This window comes from Pangasianodon hypophthalmus, chromosome 13 (genome assembly GCF_027358585.1).
Source record: "Pangasianodon hypophthalmus isolate fPanHyp1 chromosome 13, fPanHyp1.pri, whole genome shotgun sequence".
In the NCBI taxonomy this organism is placed as follows: Eukaryota; Metazoa; Chordata; class Actinopteri; order Siluriformes; family Pangasiidae; genus Pangasianodon; species Pangasianodon hypophthalmus.
In genome coordinates this window covers 11,320,991-11,343,261 of record NC_069722.1, presented here as the reverse complement: position 1 = coordinate 11,343,261, position 22,271 = coordinate 11,320,991, and the positions used below count along the sequence as shown (strand labels likewise).

Here is a 22,271-nt window from a genome sequence, read left to right as displayed (position 1 = left end):
GTTCTATAAGGTGCCTACTCCTCTGCCCTGATTGATCCTCATTCTCATCTCCTGTTCTGTTACTCATGCTTCTTCATCGAGAGCTTTCTGAACTCGTGACTCACCTCCTGTATCTGTGGATAATCTCCAGTGGACTTGCAATTGCCTAAAACAGTTTATGCCAAAGACTCACTTTCTGGTTTCAGTGGAAAATCTAGCCTGGATACAGTAGACCTGCACCTTCTAAGACTCTTACTCACAATATGATCATAAGCACTCACTCCATATTATTTAACAAAATTTAGTACTCTTTGCTTTTTCTCTAAATGGTTGTATACTGTAATGCACATAATCCCACTAAGTGGTATTACCCAGAATAGGATGGGTTTCCTTTTAAGTTTTTGTCAAGGTTTCTTTCTCATGTCACCCCAGGGAGTTTTAACTTGGCACTATCACCTCTGGCTTGCTCATTGGGGATCTAAATTTACGAATGGATTTCAGTAATGATATTTCATGACAATGTGTGTACTTAAAAGTGCAGTACAAATAAATAAAATTGAATTCAATGCAGTTGACTTTCCCACCATTCAAGAGATCTGACAAAGCCATGCAGCTATGTAATGTCCAGTCACTTTGGCTTACTATTACTAGACAGTGCAAGCAGGAGAACTACACGCTACAGTAGAAAATCTGCTTTTGTCCACTCACTGTTCTCCGACACCTCCAGGATGTAGCGGATGAGGGGGCTGTTGCCATCGAAGGCCTGCGCCCATGTGAGGTTGATGGAGCGCTTCTCTGAGGAGCTGTATGTAGCAATTGGATTCTCTGGTGCATGGGGAAGCTGCCTGCAAGGGGCAAACAGTGGAGACAAATGGAATTAAACACCGCTCAGTTTGTGACACTCTCCCAGAGTCCAATTACCTACAGTTTCAATATTTACCGGAATAGATAGAAGTAAGACATTCTATCCAAATATTTACTGAGAGAGTTAGAGAGTTCGAATATAGGAAATCTTTAATGCAAATAAACATAAATTGATATAGAAATAGCAGAGGATGTTACAAGCTATCCAAACATCCAAGCAACAGTAAGAGGAGAGAGAGTGAAGAGGACCTGACTCTGAGGTGGGCGCTGCGGGAGTCATTGCCTCCTACGGAGGTTACTCTGCAGGTGTAGGTGCCGATGTCTCCAGACCAGGTCTGGGCAATGTGCAGGGTGCCATTGGGGTCCACTCGTAGCCGCGGGCTTGAATTCATGTCAATGGCTACGCCTCCTTTCTCCCACATGTGCCTGGAGCACACAGCAGAATACAATCCTATGAATCACTGGTATACATGTACACAAATACTTAAAAGCTCTATACATAATGAACACAGTCACACAAATGAAATTCAAATAACACACTAGGGGAGTAACACAATGCACTATCTGTATTTACTGTATATTTAAAGCAGAAGTGGGTGTGGCATAAACCTGAAAGGCTTTTTTCCCTTTTATTTATTTATTTTTTTAATTAAATATGAATCTTACCACTATGCCCCCAGTAACACACACATACACACATACACACACACACACACACAGAAACATACACATAACACATATGACCATGCAACTACACACACACACACACACACACAAACAAACTGCAGCTGCACCAGTTCCTCTGTTTAATCTCCTGTGTCTTATGCTTAATTAAAGTCTGACTCTAAATTATTGCACTGTTTACATATTCATCTGTTTTTCTCGATCAAATCAATCTGCAGGTGACAGCTAAATCAACGTTTTATGAGACCCAGTGTAATAAAAAACTGCCAACACTGAGTGAATTACAATTAATCAGAGATGAAGTGATGAGAGAGAGGGAGGGAAAGAGAGACAGAGACACAGATCCAAAATGGCTGGCAGATAAACTGATGGGCTTGTAATGAGTTTAAAGTGGAGATATTGGTGTATGGACAGAAAGACACTGGTGTTACCTGACAGTGACACTGGGGTCATGGGTCACACCGCAGGTCATAGTGGCTTTGGTGCCTTTAATGACACTCTGGTCCTGAGGAGGATTGGTTATGCGGGTTCGGGCTGGAGACATTCAGACCACAATACATACATGTTAACTTATTGTACTGTGATCTAGAGCTGCATGATTTTTAATGGAATATAAATCATGATATTTTGTATTAGAATTGATTTAATTTGTCATTTGTGTCATTTGTATATTTATTACATTCATTACATTCTTACATTACCGCATCAGACCATGGTACAGTATTTTCTATGTGGTTTTCATTTTGAATGTTGACTGTTTTCTTGGCTCTATTACAATAGCCTTAATCTTGTTAAAAAAAGCTGCTATTCAGTATAAAAAATGAACCATATTAGAATGCCAAAAGTGCAGAAGGTCCTCCCAAAAGAAACCAGCAAACAGCTGGTTAAATAATTAGTCATGGAAATACTTCTGTTCTCCTACAAATAGTAACTCATAAGCCACTTGTGGGTAAAAACTGGCGTTGATAAATGCGCTCTATGCGTAATGCATCACAGGTGTGTTTTGAGCAGGGAGCATGCAGCCATGGCTCAGTCATCCATTTCAAACATTTAGTCGTCTGTTTAGTAAGTGGGAATTTAATAGTCAGTACGTAATATTAAGCATTTGTTTAGGACAAATTAGTTCCTTCTCACTACAAGTGGGCATTTGTATCATTTTAAAATTCACTCACACTTTTCAGACATTGTTTCTCCCCTTTTTCTTCTGTAAACCTGCATGCTTCTGGTGTGTGCATGAGAAAAGTGGGGCTCTGTCTTATATAATGGTTGCCCAAGTGCAAAGACAAAATCATACTTGAATGTTATTGCATTGAGAAACAAATCAAGATTGTAATTTTAATATGATTCTTTGTGCAGCTGTATTGTGATCTGGAAGAACTGATCTCTGCCCACCACGGTAAAGAGCTGTTGGGATTCAGCAGTAAACCCTGGATTCCTTCCCCTTCCTGTAATCTCACTCACCCCACACCAGCAGGTTGGCAGAGGCCTCATCAATGCCGCGGGAGTTGCTCGCCATGCAGGTGTAGGCGCCAGCGTCTGACAGGTGAGCAGGACTGACCAACAGACTGCCTGACTCCAGCAGGGTAAAGCGGGGCAGCTGCACTGAGCCACTTGCCAGCACACGCTCACCTGCACAGGAAGATGGAAGGTGAGGTAAGACAGAGAGTAACTAAGAGCAGAACACTGACAGGCAACATGACTGACACACAAGTACAGATGCCTCCTTGTCTTGATTGATTGGCGCTTTTCTTCCAAGCAGATATTTTATTGACAGCTGCCAGAATGTCAGAAGAACTTTTCTAAATAATACAAAAGGTGTTCTTTTTTCTCTTCTGGATTTTGCCCCATTTTCTCCCAATACAGTCCTCTCCAATTCCCACCTACTACTTAGTTCTCCCCTAAGTTAGTTCGTGTAGTTCTGAAATAAAAAGCATTGAACAGAAATAGAAAGAGACTGAGATAGAGCAGAGGAGAGAATTAGGCATTTTATTGCAAGAGATTAGAGAACAGATGTCTCCTCTGTTTATCAAAAGGCCACTGCAGTCTACAGTCAATCCCACAATCACATAGGCTCTGCTGTGACTCTGATGGATCTGGGTCCAGAAGGCAACCTGATAAAGCTCCTTTTGTCAGAAGTGTGCTCAGGCAGGTGTGTGAGTGCACAGGAGATGACTGATTAGCGCGTGACCTTTCTGCCATGTGATGGCGGGCCGCGGAGCTCCTGATGTCTCACAGTGCAGGATGACGGATGTGCCGTCGATCACTGAGCTGTCTGTAGGCCCTGCTGTGATGTTGGGAGCGATGCCTGAAATAGGCAGAGAAGATAAACATAGATAACTCTTACACACACCTATGGTCTAACACAATACAGATGGGAGTATGTGACCCATGGGGTATATGTTGTCTGTATGAGACACAGAAATCTTTTTTCATGCATTGACAAAAGGTCTTATCAAAATTGTGATCACAAGACAAGATAAACGCTTTGGGAAAAGCCCTCTAACTAAGCCTTCTCTCTATATATATACAATCCCTCACTCTCATTCTCTCTCTCTCTCTCTCATTTGATATAAGACTTGTAAAGATGACAAATGTCATGGGAAAGGTAAGGCCTGAATAAGAGAAGTGGAAAAAATGCTATGGTGTGAGCAAATGTGAGGAGGGCATATGGTGCCAAACGCACTGGTGACAGCGAGGTACGTGTTGGTCTGGATTTCTCCAGCCAGGTTGCGGGCAAAGCACTGAAACATTCCAGTGTCATCAGGAAGGAGGCCGTTAATCTGCAAACTGCCTCCCACCAAGACCTTGTAGCGTGGGGTCTTCACAGTGCTGATGGGCACAGCGTCCTTATACCAAACAATGTCAGGCTGAGGAACACCTGAGTAGAGAAGGGAGAAAGGGTTAGACTGAGCTAATACTCATATACACAAAAGAGGTTGACTGGAAAAAACAGCGTGGCAGATGATAAGAAGATATAATAGAATGCTGGCTAAATGTAGTTTGTTCTTCTGAAAATGTTTCAAACTACATGAAGCCAATTCTACAGTCAACTACACAAGACTATGCTGGGAAAAATCTTTTTTTTTTTTTAAACTTTCTTTTTATATCACTTTCCATGAAGTGAAGAGTCTTGCCACTCCTGCCTACTCCCTGACTGCCTCCCACAGTTATTTCTATTAACGACTGAAGCTAAACAAAATTAATATAAAATCCTTGCACTGAGTCATAGTGAATCCCATCATGGCCAGTGCTGTGTGAAAGAGTGCTTTCAGAGCCATGGGTTGCACGTCACTATTCAATCCCTTTCAGCTATTTTAGAGTCAGATCAGCAGCACATGCAAGCTCAAAGGGACCATTCCAGACTCATTTTCAGATGCTGCTGGGGCCAGAGTTGAACATGGGGTAGAAAACCTCCCAGATGCTGAATGCACACACACTCACCACGAGCCTGGCATGGGATGTCCACCACCTTCTCCATCTCAGCAGTTATGTGTCTCTCTGGCTCCTTCACAAACTGCGGGTGTTCTATACAGAGCAGCCAGATCAGTCCCAATTATTACACAGTTAATGAAAACATCTCCAGTGTTACATACAATGAAGTGTCATTAAACCAAAGCACCCATATATTTGAACCAGACAATCACCTAGAACGGCAAGCAGTGACACCAAAATCTATTGGAATCTATTAGAAAAGTGATCACAGATCACATCAAGCTCATAATCTTCATGAGTATGCTCCATAAGCACAATGAATAGCTGATAAATGTGACAGTCATAGCTTGGCTACCACCCCCATCTCTCACAAGCCTCTGCTAGGCTACTGACGAATTCTGATTAATGCAATTGCAGCAACATTATGCTCTGTAGTTGTTTATGTTTAAGTGGTGATCATGTCTTTGTTAGTGTATGAGAACCAGCAATCCCAAGTATGAAGCAGTGAAAACTGAGAGATTTGTGACTGTATATCTGAGATGAGATGTGCTTTATACCTGACTAACAGCTACATTTAACTGTGGCTTTTATCTGTAGAGGGTGACTGGGTAGCTTTGCTGGTCTGATCATGAGCTCAGTTGCTGTCTGTGCAGAGTTTCACATGTTCTCCCTGTGTCTGTATGGGTATCCTCTGGGTTCTCTGGTTTCCTCCCAGGTTTCCTCTCAAAAACCTGCAAAAACTGGCTATGCTAAATTGACCCTAGGTATTAATGAGTGTGTGAATGTGCATTGTGGCCTGCAATCAGCTGGTGTCTCATTTAGGGTTTACTCCTGCCTTGTGATTATTGTACATTGAATAGGCTCCACATCCACTCTTACTGGGATAAAGAGTTTACTGAAGCTTGATGAATGTATGAATATATCTGTGGTATAATATATTTAGATACTGCTTATTAGAGTGGTTATGTTATTCAACTTGTTTGTGGTATTATTTATGTAACAAACTTTGGAAATCTTGCAGGTCTACTTAAGTGTTGAAGGCATAAGGACATAAGCTCTACAATGCTTGATTTGTGTGTATGGAGGGCTTGGGGTGTATTTTGTGGCCTTAAGACAGTTAAGACAGGATAGCAGAATTGTATTTGGCCTAAATTGACAGAATGGAATGTATGACTTTGTAGTAAGATAAGTAGTGGAATAATGGTTCTTCTGTGTGTATGTAAATTATTTGTCAGAGTATTTTATTTTATATAAATTATTTGTTTATCAGAGCTGATAACAATGTGTGACTGTAAAGAGGAGGCAAGAGAAGGTATGCGAGGGCTTTACCGATCACATGTAGATAAGCTCCAGCAGTGACGGCTGGGACGCTGCTGCTGCGCAGAGATGCCTCACACTCATAATAGCCGCTGTCACTGACCAGAGGCCCACTGATGGTCAGTCGTCGACCAAAGTCCCTCAGTCCTCTATTGACCACCACACCATTCTTACGCCATGCAATATTAAGCTTAATCAGGGGTCTGGACAGAGATGAAGAAAGAGTCAGATCTGACCAATAGGACTTTCTAGAAAGGTGTTAATAAACTGTATTATTAGGAGTTAATGGCACGGCTGTTTTCACACATGCAAACAAACACCTGGCGTTGGCCACACACTCCAGCGTGACCTCAAATGTGCCGACCATCACACTGGTGTTCTTGGGTGGGATGATGATGGTGGGAGCGATTGGATCTGCAGGCCCGCCCACATCTTAGAGGGGAAATAGAAAAAGAGAAAGAGAAAATACATACTTTACAGAAGGCACTGTTTAACTTTCCCCCAATCACCACTAAACTAATCTCATTTCTACCAATAGTCTGGCAACCTCCCATTCCACTAGCCAATATGTCTTTTGCTTTCATACACAAGCATCACCATTACACTATTGTACACATAACTAGCATCTTGCTTAATCCCTTTTTGTGCTCCACAGAGAAGGCAAACTCTTAGTGTCCACAGTGCACAGTAATACCATCATTACAGTACTGTGCCTTTGAATGCGGCCTGATTGAGAGGTGCAGACATACTGATTAAATGCACCAGTCACTCAGTGGCTAAAGCAAAGGCACCGGCCCAGGTATCGATTCCCTGCCCTTAATGACCAATTTCTCTCCCTCGCTCTCAATCTCTCTCTGTCTGTACCTCTCTCACACATCCATAGCCCTTCTTTTGTAAATAGCTGTGGAGCAGGTGGGTCTCCTTCTCCCCCTTTTCTCTGCATCATGTCTTTCATAAATTTGCCATTGTGGGCTGGGGGGCTATTAGATAGAGGGGCTGATTTTACAAGGCTGCTTAATCACTTTGTCACTGAGGCGGGGTGAGAGTGAACAGATCACTTGCAGCCACACTTGGCCACATCTCATGTCACACTGGACTGGGCCAATGAATCAAAATATTGAGTGGGAGTAATACTCAGTCTGTCTAAGCCCTTGAGGATCAGTGGAGAGCCACTAGGGGGCACAAGAGCTGCATGTCTTAGTTGTGTTCCAATCACCTGTTGAAAAAACCAGGCACTTCCCTGGAAAATCACCACCCCAGCTGAATTCTGTATTTGGTATGTCAGCGTAATGTGAAATGTGAATAAGGATGCAATTGATTATAAAAACAGGGTTATATTTAAATTACTTTGGTTCCTTTGGCATACTCACTCTCCACATTGAGAATAACCGGCTGGCTGGTCTTGTTCTCGCCATTCTTGTCGTTGACAGCCTGGGCGTAGTAGCGACCTGCATCCGGTGCCACTGTGGACAGGATGACCAGGGTGTTGTCCAGAGTGAGAGCTCTGGAAGGAGAAATGACATTGAAAAGAGATTCAGGCACTTGGGCCAAATACAGACCCCCTCTGAAAGTATTAGAACGGCAAGGCCAATTCTTTCATTTTTGCTATACACTGAAGTCATTGGGTTTGAGATCAAAAGATGAATATGAGAAGATAGATCAGAATTCCAGCTTTCATATCCTGTTATTTACATCTAGATGTGTTAAACAACTGCTTGTGCAATGGCTCTGATAGATTTTCCCTCTTTTCTCAGCTTCAAAAGAGCTTGCTTTTCTCCCATAGACAGCTCTCTGGTCTTCATTTTGGTTTATCCTTTTTAACAACAAATGCAGTCTTCACATGTGAAACCCAGGGCTCAGACTAAGATTAGACATTCAGAGTTATTAAATGTTTAAACAATCAATCTAACCGGGCACACCTGGGCAACAAGAAACACCTGTCAGTCACATGGTCCAATATTTTTTGATCACCTCTTTTGGGTTCAAAAGAAAAGGTGCCATGTTCTAAGTAGGTCTCATATCTAGATGTAAATATCAGGAAATGAAAGCTGACATTCTGATCTATTGTCTCATGCTCTCAAACCCAAATGTCTTCAGTGTTCAGTGTCAGCAAAAACAAAAGAATTGGCTTCACCATTCCAATACACACCCAGACTTACAAACAGGTAAGACTAACAGGCTGTATCAATAATGATGCTTGCATGGAGCACCCGGGGTGGAGAAGTGCTTTTGGAGTGTGCACACTCAAATGAGAGGCAACACACTGTGTGAGGTGAAATTAGATGCCACAGAGCTGTCAGTGGCAACCCGATCAAGCCATACTAAGGCCAACTCATGCACAATTAGAGTGAAGGTTCATGTGGGGCATGACAGTGGAATATCAATACCCTGGAAAGCCATGGCCAATGAGCAGTAAACAAACTGCACACTGTTGGAGCCTCTCAGCATCAAAGACTGGTGGCAGCGCTATGCTGACATGCTGATAGCAGGTGAGATTTCTACACTGGAACCAGCACTCGGCAGTGGGAGGCCTGTGAATTTTATGTTGCATCTCAGTATGTTTCAGTCTGGATAAGTGTGTTTGTTGTTTCATGTTTTAGAGAGTTAGGGATTAGGAGTTAAACTTATGGGAGGAGTTGGATCAGGTCCAGCTTCACACCATGGACTTTTGGCTCTGTAGAGAGGAATATCTTGAGATTCTTTGCCGAAAAAAGCCCTGCCCTGCTGCAGACAGTGTTCTTCACATATAATGGAAAGCTTAGTGTATATCAGCTGAACATTTCATGGTGCTATTCTCACCCATCTGCCTGCTGGAAGCCCAGGTAAATTAATCTCAGCCGATTGTGATTGTGAAGACATGCCGAAAACTGAATACACATGTGGGTAGGCACGCACCCACACACACGGTGCGTGCAAGTGGGAGAAAGCTCTGTCAATCAGCCAAGGTCATCAATAAAGGCCTTTTGTCCACTTTGTCTAATTGGCTCCCCTGCTGTCTCCAGCCTTCAATCTCAACCGCTCCACAGTCGACAGGGGTTCTTATTATAGCTGACTTTATCAATACTGCAATGAGGGGCTGTGATATCAGCTCACCACAGCCTGCCACAGGAGCACCAGCATGCAACAGGAGGTTAAACAATAATGGAACATGCTCTCTTGGCATAAGGTAATAATGTGTAGAGCATTAAAATTGATCTGTGATGTGTCTTGAGACTTATGCAGGCTTACATGCGGCTGCTGGGGGGAATTTTGCGCCCGTCCCGGAACCATGTGATCTGAGGCCGTGGAAAGCTGGGAATTTTTGGAGGAAAGATGAGTGCAGCTTCACCCTCTGACACCACCTGAGATCGCTCTCTCTCCACAAAGTCTTCCATATCTGAGAGAGTGGGGAAAAATAGAGAGTGATTGATGCAGCAAGATACAGAAAAATGGAGGAAAATATGAAGGCAGGCAGAAAAAAACTCACTACCTTTTGCACAGTTATACTGCGCATCTAGCAAATTCAAATGCAATAAAAAACACTAATAATCTATGTCTCTTTCCCCCAATAGCAACAATCCTTCTCTTGAAACAATACATTGTGCACACCTAACTGACACCTTATATATAAATAGAAACAATCAGTTGTGTACATAAGGATGCATTCAGAATTGAGTTACTTACAGATAGTGAGGAGATAATGAGTAACTCAGTATTCAACCTTCAGGTATAACTTAAGCACTACTTTACCATTTTCATACAAGTTATGCATGTAGAGTGGAGATTCTGTTACATGATACTGACCTTGAGCTTCAGTTCATTTTTCTTGTACAATATCAACTTGAGTGAGGAGCAGTATGACAGTTTGGTCTAACCAAGGTGTCGCCCTGAAAATCATGTTTCGCCATAAAAGGCTATGTGTTACAATTCAAGGTTATAACTGTCACAAAACACAATTAGCTTGGCACATAATATAAAAAAAATAAAACAAAATATTTTTGGTGTCCTGCCCAGATACAGAGTTTTTTTTTTTTTTTTTTTACTGCTACCTAAGTTTCATGCTTTCTGATGCTGTAGTTCTACGTAACTGTGCAAAACAATAATGTGTGCTGGATCAAGTGCTATTTTATTATCATTTAGTTAAATTAAGACAAATTTGCAGTGATTAAGATGATAATTACAACGAGAACTATTCATGCAGCAATATATTGGCAATAAACTTGACTCCTCTTAGATGTCTATTTGATTACTTGCCATTTTCTCACTCATATATCATATTATTCTTTTTTTTATATTTTTTATTAATTTTTAATTATTTATATTTCTCTTTTGCTTTTGGTACTTCATATTGCAGTTGACAGCAAAGAACAAAGAAGTGATCTCCTTCTTCAATCTCCATTTTCTTTTTCCATTTTCCATTTTCTATTTTCCATTTTTTTTTTTGCTTAAAGGCTAGTGCTTCTGTTTAAGGTGATGATCTAGATGGGTAATACTTTACAATACTGGCACAAAAAAAAAATCATAAGTAACTATGCAGGAATTGAGCAGGAACATCTTATTCATATTACCTTCTAAGAACTACTAGTTAATTACTCAGAAGTATGTTAGTAGGAGTTCATTATTAACTAAGGATTCATTACTTATCATCTTACACAGTAATTACTGAGTTATACATTTCTCCTGTAAAACTACTAGCTAACTATGGCTCTTTTTTTTATAATAGCTACTAATTAATTAGTGATCACTTCAACATTAATTCCCATTATAGAACAATTAGTTCCAGTCTACTATTTTTATTGGACAAGTGGTGTTCCAAGAGTATTGAAATTAATATAACAACACTGGGACATGTCACTGTTTGTATCACTCTGCTTGTCTGTGTTCGCTAAATAAAATTCCAATTCTAGCAATAGTTTGTTACACTGAAACTGTTACATGGCAACATGAAACACTCTACCCAGCTGTGGCTTCTACGGGAATGATTTTCATTGATGGAGCAAAAACAAAATATTTGGCCATATTCTGTCTGAAATGTCAGTCTACTGTATGTCAATTACTAAATGTCAATTACTTGATATTAATTTATTTAAAGTATTGCTGTATAAAACCAATATCACACTTGCAATCATGCTGTTGTACTGATGGCTGTGATTCTGAGTAGGCTAAGAAATGATATTGGGGCTAAAATATTATTGCAGGTACATAAATATAAATTAATATAAAATGCTAACGTAGATGCTAAAATGATGCCATTATAACTATTTTTTATATACATTATAATGACTATTATCCTATTTTTTGTTGCAAAAAAAAACAACACTTTTCACCTTCCATTTAATGTTAATGTTTATTCAGTTTATTATTATTATTATTTAATAATGTTTAATTGTTATTTAATTGTTTCAGGTAATTAGAATATAACTTTTAAATTGATTTGTCAGCCTTGCTTTGTACCATTATAACAGCTCCACATTGTATGAATCGCTTAAAAACTTTGTTTGCATTTTGCAGCTGTATTTTTACTATATGGATATAAGTTTAAGCAATAAAGTGAAACTTATTACTGATGTGATAACAGTAGTTAATGATTTGGAACAATAATACACATTACTACTATTCTAATGAACTAATAGTACTTAGTAGTTAATAAGTGTTAATAAAGAACTGGTCATTCATTCCTGTTTAGCTCATGCACAGTTACCTATGAATTGTTGAGCAGTGTTGTAAAGTGTTACTGTCTAGTCTCTACTGAAAAACATTGACTTCAAAACCTCTACTCAAGAAGAATCTGGCAACCTTGGAGGCGTGAACTGCACACAAGTAATTCTAATAACTGGAATCTTTTGGACTTAAATCACCAACACAGAATACAACCCATACTGAGTAATGTCAAGTATTCTAAAAGTATAAAACCAGAGTTTTAAATTGAGATGTTTGGTAAATTTTAATTTATTTTGCTTAATCATGCTGTATTAGTGAAGCACTAGATGATAGTTTTATTCAAAATATCTTTTGAAAGCTTGTCTACAGTATACCACCAAGCTGTTAACATCCACAACATATTAGCTATATTAATGATGTAAAAAAAGAGCAAATAATAAACCTCTATGTTGATAGTAATAGCTGGTAAATGAACACTATATTTTCTTAGTTACCTATTTTGTCATTACTTGCTGTATTGAGGGCTCTCAGGCGTTCAAATGTATTACCTGGCTCAGTAATATTGGCTCAGTTTTGCTCATTGTTGCACCCTACAACTGTCTGTATAAAAGTGAATTGACTTGTCTTCTCTCTTCTGTGCCACAAACTCCTCTGTCAGCCATATTCGAATTGTCAAACGAATACAGGCAGCTAGCGGGTTCAGCTTTATGCTTTGTGGATTGTCTTGTAGGTTAAATGTGAGCAGAGCTCTAAAGAGCTGTACAGCCCTTTTCCAGAAAGTTAGAAGTGATTTCAGGGCCAGAAAAAAATTTAACTAAAAGTCTGAAACTACAACTAATACATGCTAACATTGCACATCACAATATTTTTTTTTGTTACGAGGGCTAAAAGTAAAAGAAACTGACAAAAATTAAGAAATTAATTTAAATAAAATTAATTAGCTTAAATAAAAACTGAGCAAACTAAAAAATAATTTGTTATAATAAATTAAAAGATAGCCTGATTAGGGCACTGCAGCTGTTGTAAAAGCCATGTTTATCATTTATTTTCATCCTAGAGAGTCAAAAGTATCAAAAACAAGGTAGAAGTAACAAAATACAGACGGTAAATAATGAACGAGTTGGAAGTAACAGCAATACACTGCTAAATAATAAACAAGTGAGAAGTAACTAAAAATACTCATGCTAAAATATGAAACAAGTGGAAATAACTAAAATAGCCATGGCAAAAAATAAGTACACCCAGAAGTACCTAAAATACCCACACTAAGGATGGAGTAACTAAAACACACACACCAAGGAGGGAGTAACTAAAATTCCCACACCAAGGAGGGAGCAACTAAAACACACACACCAAGGAGGGAGTAACTAAAATTCCCACACCAAGGAGGGAGTAACTAAAACACCTACACCAAGGAGGGAGTAACTAAAACACACACAAAGGAGGGAGTAACTAAAACACCTACACCAAAGAAAGAGTAACTAAAATATCCATATCAAGGAGGAAATCCAGGACTTGTATTCACAATATTCTCATATTGCACATCCTTTTAACACACTTAGTACTGTTTGACTTTACTCTTCTACGCCTTTATCCTGCAGTGATTTATAATCCCACTGGCCGGTGTCACGTAGAAGACTCTTTCGACTCTGGTTCCTCTTAAGGTTTCTTTCTCATGCTGTCTCAGGGAGTTTGCCTTGTCACTGTTGCCTCTGGCTTGCTCATTAGGCGTCTAACTCTACCTCTGGATTTGTGCAAAGCTGCTTTGTTACAATGTCTATTGCTAAAAGCATTAAACAAATACATCTGAATTTAACTGATTTAAAAATACCCACACCAAGCGGAAGTCACTAAAATATCCACACCAAGAGGAAGTAACTAAAATATACAGTACTGTGCAAAAGTCTTAGGCAAATGCAAAGAAATGCTGTGGAGCAATGATGCCTTCAAAAATAATGAAATTAAATGTTTCTACATTAAAAAATACTATAAAGAGTAGTAAACAGTAATAAACGAAACAAACTCAATATTTGAGTTTGTCTTTGCTTTAAAAAAAAATTAGTAGTCTCAGGTACAATTTGTGCAGTTTTATAAGGAAATTATCTGTAATTATCTGCATCTCGAAGAACCAGCCACAGTTCTTTTGGAGACTTTGACTGTTGCACTGTGCAGCAAAACCCAGCAGCCTTCATTATGGTTTTGTCTGAAAAGTGGTCTCTTACATAATATGCTGCTTTCTTTACTGATATACAAACATTTTTCTGTAACATTTAATTTTGTGCTGGAAAACTAATGTTTGGAAATGTAAAATGTTTTTGTACTACTCAATAATGTAGAAGGTATAAAATAAAAATCTATAACAAAGTTTGTACTAAGACTTTTGCACAGTATGGTACATGTATTCATTTTTATGCAGTAACCTGCTTACAGTAAGGGGAAAACATATTTGGATACTAGTTGTAATTTAAATATATTTCCAGTGCATATATAGTGCATATATGCACTTCCGGTTAGATACTAACTGCATTTCATTGGCTTTGCATATGTACTTTGAACAATGACAATAAAGTTGAATCTAATCTAATCTAATCTATATCTACTTCAAATTTATATATGTAGTGTCTTTTGACTTTGTCCTTCATAAGCATAAATAAGGATATGTTTAAAAAGTACTGTATTGAAGGGTGAAGGAGTTTCCAAAAGTTCTCAGGGACACCATTATTTAACACTCGAATGAAACAAGCTACAGAGCCATAGCAAAGACCTTAACCTTCCCTGTCAATGCAACTGGTTTGATAATATGCAGGTGGGAAGTTCATGAAACCACAACTAATTGTCCTTGTTCGCAACACGTTCTCAGACTAATGATAAGAAAGGTAAGAGAGAAGTCACCAGCAGTCACTCAAAAGGACTTACACCTGAAGGCAGCAGAAATTATAGTTACACAGAGAACTATAAGCAATGAACAGCACAGCCATCTTCTCCTTTCCTACACCCCACAAAAATCTCCTCCACTAAAAAAGAAGCACATCTAAAAGCAATTAGACAAATCAGAGCCCTTGAAACAATATACTCTGGTCAGATGAAATAAAAATAGCTCATCATGTTTGGAAGAAGAGTTGCGCAAATGATCCCAAGAACAGCATACCCACAGTGAAGTATGGAGCATCATGATATGGGGCTGCTTCTCTGCAAACAGTACTGGGGCATTACATGTCATCAAAGGTAACATGAATGAAATGATGTACCAGGACATATTAGAGGAGAATTTAATCTCATCTGCCAAGAAACTGAATCTGTGGAGAAGATGAACATTTAAACAAGACAATGACCCCAAAAATACAGGCAAAATAACTCAAGAAGGCCTTGCATGGCCTGGCTAATCTCCTGACTTGAATCCCATTGAAAATTTATGGAGGATTGACCTTGGGGAATTGAAGATGATTCGCCAAGAGCAATGGGCCAAAGTTGAACCACAATGCTGCAAAATGATAATTACTTCTTAGTGTAAACATTTCAGAGCTGTATTTGCCAACAACAGCTTTGCAAGGAAGTACAAACGTTGGTTAATTTTGGTGTTGAAACACTTTTTCCCCTATCAATTTCATTTTTAAACATATCTTTGTTCATGCTTATGAATACATATAGTACTTTTTGTTTATATTTATAAGTACAAAGTCAAAAGACATTATGCATGCAAATTTGATGTGGATGTATGCACTGGAAGTATATTAAATAACAAAAACAAAAGTGTCTGAATACTTATTTCCCCTCACTGTATATCATAATGGTAGATTTATGTTATGAATGACACATTAATTTTCTAAATTTTTACCTAATATGCATTTTTATGAATTTCTATCAGGCAGTTTTTGTTATTTTCTCCACTCACATTTTGCAGCCTTTAAAATGACATTAAGTCTCGAAGCCCACTGCTACCCCTGCTTTAATTCTTGCTGCTGACATATTTGCACTTACAGGCAACCTGGACTTGAGTGCTCCTCTGCATGAGAGCGCCGACCCGGTTCCTCACAATGCACCTGTAAAAGCCAGCGTGGGAGCGGTGTAGTGACGGGATGAGGTACCTAGCAAACAGCACATTCTCGTCATTCGTGAAAGAGTTTGACACACACGCACACATACACACACATACACGCACACAAAGTAATGAACAGGAAACCTTTTGGCCAACATAAACCATTTTATTTTAGTTTTCTTAAAAAAAGAAGCAGTTTTGGGGCCAATCCAAAACACACACACACACACACATACTGTTGCTATAAATACAGCACCAAGGAAAAATACCAAAAGGCTAGTCAGTCTTTCATTATAAATAACTAGCTTTGTGCTTGAGTGAAGATTATTAGCTGTTGCATTCAGGCTTGGTCCAGATTTAACCGACATAAGTAAGCCCACTTACCCATAATGATAAACTTTCTCAGGGACTACTTGCTCGAAAGGTTATTATGTGCAAAAGCAGATAAGAACAAAGGACATAAATGGTATGTCTAAGTGTGTGTGTGTGTGTTTGTGTTGATCAATGGAAGTTAGAAATTATGTACAAGAGGTGCTTCATTGAGCCATGTGGGAGCTGTGTGAGGTGTGTGAGTTTCTCTAAATCACCCCAGGGAACAGGTCTGAACGCTGCCGGTTATGGAGTTCTAGCTTTTGAGGTGTACACATGGGCAGTGCCACTTTTGTTCTGTGAATCCTAATTCACTTAGCTGCACACAATGAGCTCCTTATCTGCTGCTTCAGCTCTCTCTGTGGTGCCATTCACAGATTCCTGATACTGTAGTCGAGAGGATTCAGGTTCTCTCTTTAATCAGAAGTGTGGATGAAAAAGAGGCCGAAGCGTGATCGACAGTCCCAAATGCATGCACGCACACACACATACACACACACACACAGGCCCATGGTTGACTGACTGCAGAGAAGGACGCAGGTGGGGAGCCACTTGGGATCTCACACTGAGACTCCTTGGAATCTTGAAAGGCTTTTACAAAATAATGGACTGCTTTTCTTGAAAGATAAGAGTTATGCTCAGGGCTGGGATAGGGCTCAACCTCTCCACTGGTGGGGTTAAAAATATTTTTCTACAATACATAATCCAACTTTAACCACAGGTGGTAAAAGATTAAAAGTATACTGTATTTAAACAGTGCAATTACAATTAATATTTTTTAATAAATGTTCTTCAAATATATATGTATAATACATGTGAAAGTGTTATTACAGTTTCATATTTATCTTACATTAACAAGAACTAAACTTCACTGGATATGTCTCTCTAGCCCTAAATAGAGGAAAAGACCACCCTTACTTGGAATCATCATGCAGGTTTTCTCTGCCATTTAGACCCCCTTGACTAAGTCCATTAGTACTACTCTAAAGGCTGAACTGAGTTAGAAAGGACCATGGTCAGCACAAACTGTGTTACTCAATAAAGCGAAGAAGGAAGGCAATGCACCGATCAAGTGGGAAAAAAAAGCAATTCACTTTGCCTTTACAATAATAAATATTACATGGCTCTTGTGGCTGTGGAGCATAATGCATTCCACTAACAACAATGCTTTGATGGATATAATTCTATATTCTTGACACATGCTGGATCCTGCATTTATAAAGAATGCATAAAGCGAAAAACAAATGGGGGAAGGGGTGGGCCAAATCTTTTCCGTTTGTTCTCAATGACCAAGCAGGAAATGACATGCACTAATGTGTGCCAGGAATGAATCGATATAAGAGAGTCATTTCGCGCCTGCATGGGGAATGAGGTGCCATATCTCAAGAGGCTTATGATCCTCCACCATTTCTGAATAAATGCATAGAAATGAGCAGGGATCTGAATAAATATCTGCAAATGAGAAATTTGTTAAAAGGTAAACTGAGATTAATGTGTCTATTTGTTTCAGTAATTATGTGGCAGGAATGACAAATGGAGGGCTCACCTGTACTCCAATGAGAAGCGTGTCAGCTCCGTGCCATTGTATAGCCATTTGAACTCTAGTGGCCAGCTGCCCTCTGCCATGCAGGTCAGAACCAAACGATTGCCCTCGAGGTGCACCTGGGTTGCCACGGGCTCCATTTTGAAGTAGGGTGGAACGTCATCTACATGAAGAAAAATTCGACATGGACAAGTTAAATAATCAAGAGTAATAAAATAAACATATTCAGTAAGATTGTAAATAGTAGAAAAAACAATCACTCGATGCGAAGTAACGCTCAGTGTGTGCTCACCTCACCTTACCAAGCCGTTCATTCTGTGTATTGATATTCTGGTTTCGATCTTATTCTGCTACCTGATTTTTGGATTTTGGATTTGCCCTGATATTGTTATTGCTAATTGCCTGACTATTGCCTGTTTCCTGTTCCTGAGTTCTAGAGCTGACTGTATATATTAAATAAGTTTATTCTGACAAATTTGGAGCTAAAAGACATCACTGTGCAATGTGGTACTTAGTGAGGAAGTACTGGATGTATACCAGATTTACAGTGGATTACAGATAATAATAATAATAATAATAATAATAATAATGTAGTGTTCTATCCAGGGAATATCATTTGTCTGCTGAGAATCTGGCCCACACTTTAAAATGGCTCTACCTCAAAATAGTGCACTTTAGAGTTAATAGCGAAAGACAAAACAGGATATGACATTTTCATCAAATGTAATCAAAGAATTACATTTATACCAAAACATTTTGTGTCAGGTTTTGCATATTTGATCACCACAAGCAAAATATCTTCCTTTCTAAATGTGACAAAAATAGCTTTCCCATTATTTGCTTTATACCTGCCCTCTATCTCTTTCATACCCTCTGAACAGCTTTTGGATGGTCTCAGTTATAATATTCACTCTGTAACCCACCCACCCACACATTTTTCCAACATGTCAGTTCAAATTGCTCGGTGAATATTTGCCCATTCTTTTGTGACATATCTGTTATAACTCTGGCAAATCATACACTGCCTCCTTCAAAACTGGGCTGGAGCAGATCATAGCAAAACTATTTTATTAATTTTGACTAATATTTTGGATTGTTGTTGTATTGCAAGTAACACCCACAGTCATTTTTGACTTAGTTTAATTTGTAGGTTAATTGTGAAAAAGAGGTACATTTTTTCTCATTTCTATTCAAATACCATGGGGGATGCAAACTGTACAAGTGAGACAGGATATGATCCAAGTAACTGAAGCTTGCTCAAGGTGCCAAAAGTAGCTCTCTGGCAGTTGTGTGATTTGAACTTACAACAAGTTCAGAACTTTAATTGCTGAGCCGCCAGTGATTTATTTGTGAAATGCTTGGTTACTCAGGTCCAGTACACAGATTAAAGCCAGTCCTAGACAACAAAACATTCAGTGAAGATTCACTATTGCCGGTGCAATTAGGCTTAAAGAGTGTTTGGGAATGCAGCCTGTAGTGTACCCTGAAGAGAACTGCTGCTCAGCCAGTGTGTGTGAACATATACTAGACAGAAGATGGAGTATGACTCCCAGCGCTGTGCTGGCATAACTGAGCGAAGACGTTCAAGAGTGCTCCAAGATGGAGCAGTTCGCCTGGCGAAGGTGACAGAATGAGCTATGATCTCCTTGTGCCTCCATTCATCTTTAGGCTTTGTAATACAGGTGGATTATCTAGACTCGGGGGCACACTTTACAGGCAGAAGCCTCGAACCCAGGAGACAAAGTGCTTTCATTACCCATGCGTGATTAGCACATGACCCGACGTATCGACCACACTGACTTGTTCTACATAGATGATGTGAGAGTTGATGGTCACAGTGTTTGGTGAAATCTAATTAAAGCTCATATTAATTGCGGCAATAAGCTGGCACGCCTTGCGGCATGGCTGAATTCTTCAATGAGTGATTGGTGGAGCTGTTACATCTGAAATCAGAGAGGGCTGATATTTTCTGCCCTGTGGGAGCTGGGGAGGGATATACAGCCCTCAGTTCAGTGGAGAAGACAATGAGCTGATAGAGAAGAGGGTAGACTGTGTAATAAAAGTACTATAATACACGCACATGAAGACACGCACACACGCACAAACAGATGAAAGTGCTTCAGGGCATATCTGTGGAGTTCAGACACATAAGTGTGACATGACACCCACATGGATACATTCAAAGAACTTTTATTACTTACTCTCTTACACACACACACACACACACACACACACGTTCAATTAGGAAAGGATGATCCTCCTCATCCTCCATATTTGATACCGGCAGACCATCAGCAGCCTAATCAAACGATTTAATGTCCCCTGCCGCTCCTCAAATCATTACCACTGGGTAACAACCTTCATAAATGACAAAACCCCCCACCTCCCCAAAGCACAATTCCCTCCAGCCTTCAACAATAGCCTCATTTTCTCCTCTGGGTAAATGTTCCTCTGCCAGCGTGCAGGTCCATCCACTTAGCCATCCAGCTTTATAAATACAGCACCATTAGGGACCTCCACATGCAAAAACCAAACCCCAGCACTGATTGCCTAAAAGCAGCAGATAACAAAATAGACAATTGCGTGCCAATGCCAATGGAGGCTCCATGGCGCATATACCCGCCGATACAGAAAGGCATGTGCGCCCCCGTGCTGCTCGCTCTTCTATAACAATGCACCTGCATTTGAAAAGAGATGAGCGGCCCCATCGAAAAGGGTTGAGGCTCGCAGTAATTGCTCCCTCAGTGCAGAGTGAGGGTTGGTCCGTGGGTGGAATCGTAGAGAGAAAACAGGTAGAAGTTTCACTGCTGGAGCTGGCTAATAATGCCTGTTTTCCCACAGACGTGGAGGAATTCATTTTCTTGAAATATGTGCACTGCTACAGTTTGGAACAATTTGACTACTTGAAACTTTTGATGTAAAGTTGGAGTAATTAGTTTAACCTTCTCTGCTGCATCATGCCAAAGATGATAAGGAGTGTTACAGAGCAGCAGACAAATGCTATTTATACACAGGGTTGTACAATCCCACTCTGAGTTTGTTCCACAATGAGAGTATGAGTATGTGTGAGAGCGAACGCTGGTGGTCTAGACTGAGCAGCTCAATATAAGCCTTTGATCTACAGGAGCTATGTCAGAGACTAGAACACTTCCTCTCACTCACAGTGGCCTCCTATCTCTCTTTCTGTTACAGACAGATACACAATTAGAATCCCCTAGTCTGGAAAATCCCAAACACAGCCTTCCAAAGTTGTAATGCAGTTGCCATTTCTCATTAGAGCCCATATGCTTTAGAGGTGGCAGGTACTCTTTTGCTACAGATATTCAGCAGGGGGTCGGCAGGGACATGTTTCCCGTTTTTTGTGCCGGCCTACGCGGGTCGGCAGCCAAGTGCGACTTGTGGAGGTAATTTTTACACGCAGCTTGTGCGAGTGTGAGCAGAGGCGGAGGTGCCAGAGAACACAGGTCCAGATGGAGAGCCTGAGGGAGGTTTCTCAGTAGCAGAAGAGCTTGCTGTGGGGGAACCGTGTTAGCGGCTGGCCTCCAAGCGTCTATCGCTGGCCACCCCTCTTGAGCGTCCTTGGGCTCGGTGTGATTGCCAGAACTGCCATAAAAACAGCACCTTCTTTTAACCTGATGGCTGAAGTCAAATTTGGTGGTACTGCTCCACTCTTGCCTCACCTGCTGCACACAGAATTTTAATAGAGCACAGACAAAGGCAATGGGCAACAGGCAGGATCCATAAAACATGCCCCATTATTCTTTTGCAGGGCACCATGCTGGCATGCAATCATACAGAGAGGGCTCATATTCAGCACTCGCAATTTCCCCCCTTTATATTTCAATGGAAAAAGTGGCCACATCATGCTCTATTTAATCATTGTCTGGGACCTGCGTGTGAGTGTGGCTAAGCCAGTCAGGGCCAGTTCACCACAGTGCTGCATCCACCTTGATGTAAACAAACAAGCAGGCAGGGTCTCTAAAAAACATGCTCCTCAAACATTTTGCTATGCCGTCCCCAAATGATAATGACCTATATCCAGAGCAAAGCTTGTGCCTTTGGCCCAGTAACCCTAGATTGTGTGCATGTATGTGTATGGTTGCTTTTAGGTGAGTTGTAAGGGCTGGCATAGGGACAATCTCTCTCTCCACTCGTGGGTTGCGTTGAAGGTCAGCCTGCTCCGTCACTCTGTCAGCGAGCCTTGTCACCGTGACAACCAGCACCCCGTCGATTTATACTTCATCAACTTCCCTGAGTGGGAGAACTGCCCTCCGCCCTGGCAGCAAGGTGAAGGAGCCCATTACTGCTCAAACCATACACACAGCAGCTTGCATTTGTACAGGGCGAGGGGAAAAAAATCGACATAGCCAAACAATGCATTAGAAACCCCCTGATCCATCTTTCCCT

At 40.3% G+C, this 22,271-nt stretch overlaps 1 protein-coding gene across 4 annotated transcripts in view; it reads right to left on the bottom strand.

The window, feature by feature from the left end:
• sdk2a (sidekick cell adhesion molecule 2a) overlaps positions 1 to 22,271 on the bottom strand; it is a 134,359-nt gene that overhangs the window by 50,335 nt on the left and 61,753 nt on the right. For all 4 annotated transcript variants that reach the window (XM_026916712.3, XM_026916711.3, XM_026916715.3 and 1 more), the window contains exons 2-14: positions 17,868 to 18,027; positions 15,895 to 16,001; positions 9,505 to 9,652; positions 7,647 to 7,780; positions 6,597 to 6,708; positions 6,289 to 6,479; positions 4,969 to 5,052; positions 4,211 to 4,405; positions 3,716 to 3,832; positions 2,989 to 3,156; positions 1,959 to 2,061; positions 1,093 to 1,269; positions 688 to 824 (exon numbers count right to left, since the gene is read on the bottom strand). In XM_026916712.3, the coding sequence (XP_026772513.3) occupies positions 688 to 824; positions 1,093 to 1,269; positions 1,959 to 2,061; positions 2,989 to 3,156; positions 3,716 to 3,832; positions 4,211 to 4,405; positions 4,969 to 5,052; positions 6,289 to 6,479; positions 6,597 to 6,708; positions 7,647 to 7,780; positions 9,505 to 9,652; positions 15,895 to 16,001; positions 17,868 to 18,027 (1,833 nt within the window). The remainder of the gene's footprint in view (positions 1 to 687; positions 825 to 1,092; positions 1,270 to 1,958; positions 2,062 to 2,988; positions 3,157 to 3,715; positions 3,833 to 4,210; positions 4,406 to 4,968; positions 5,053 to 6,288; positions 6,480 to 6,596; positions 6,709 to 7,646; positions 7,781 to 9,504; positions 9,653 to 15,894; positions 16,002 to 17,867; positions 18,028 to 22,271) is intronic.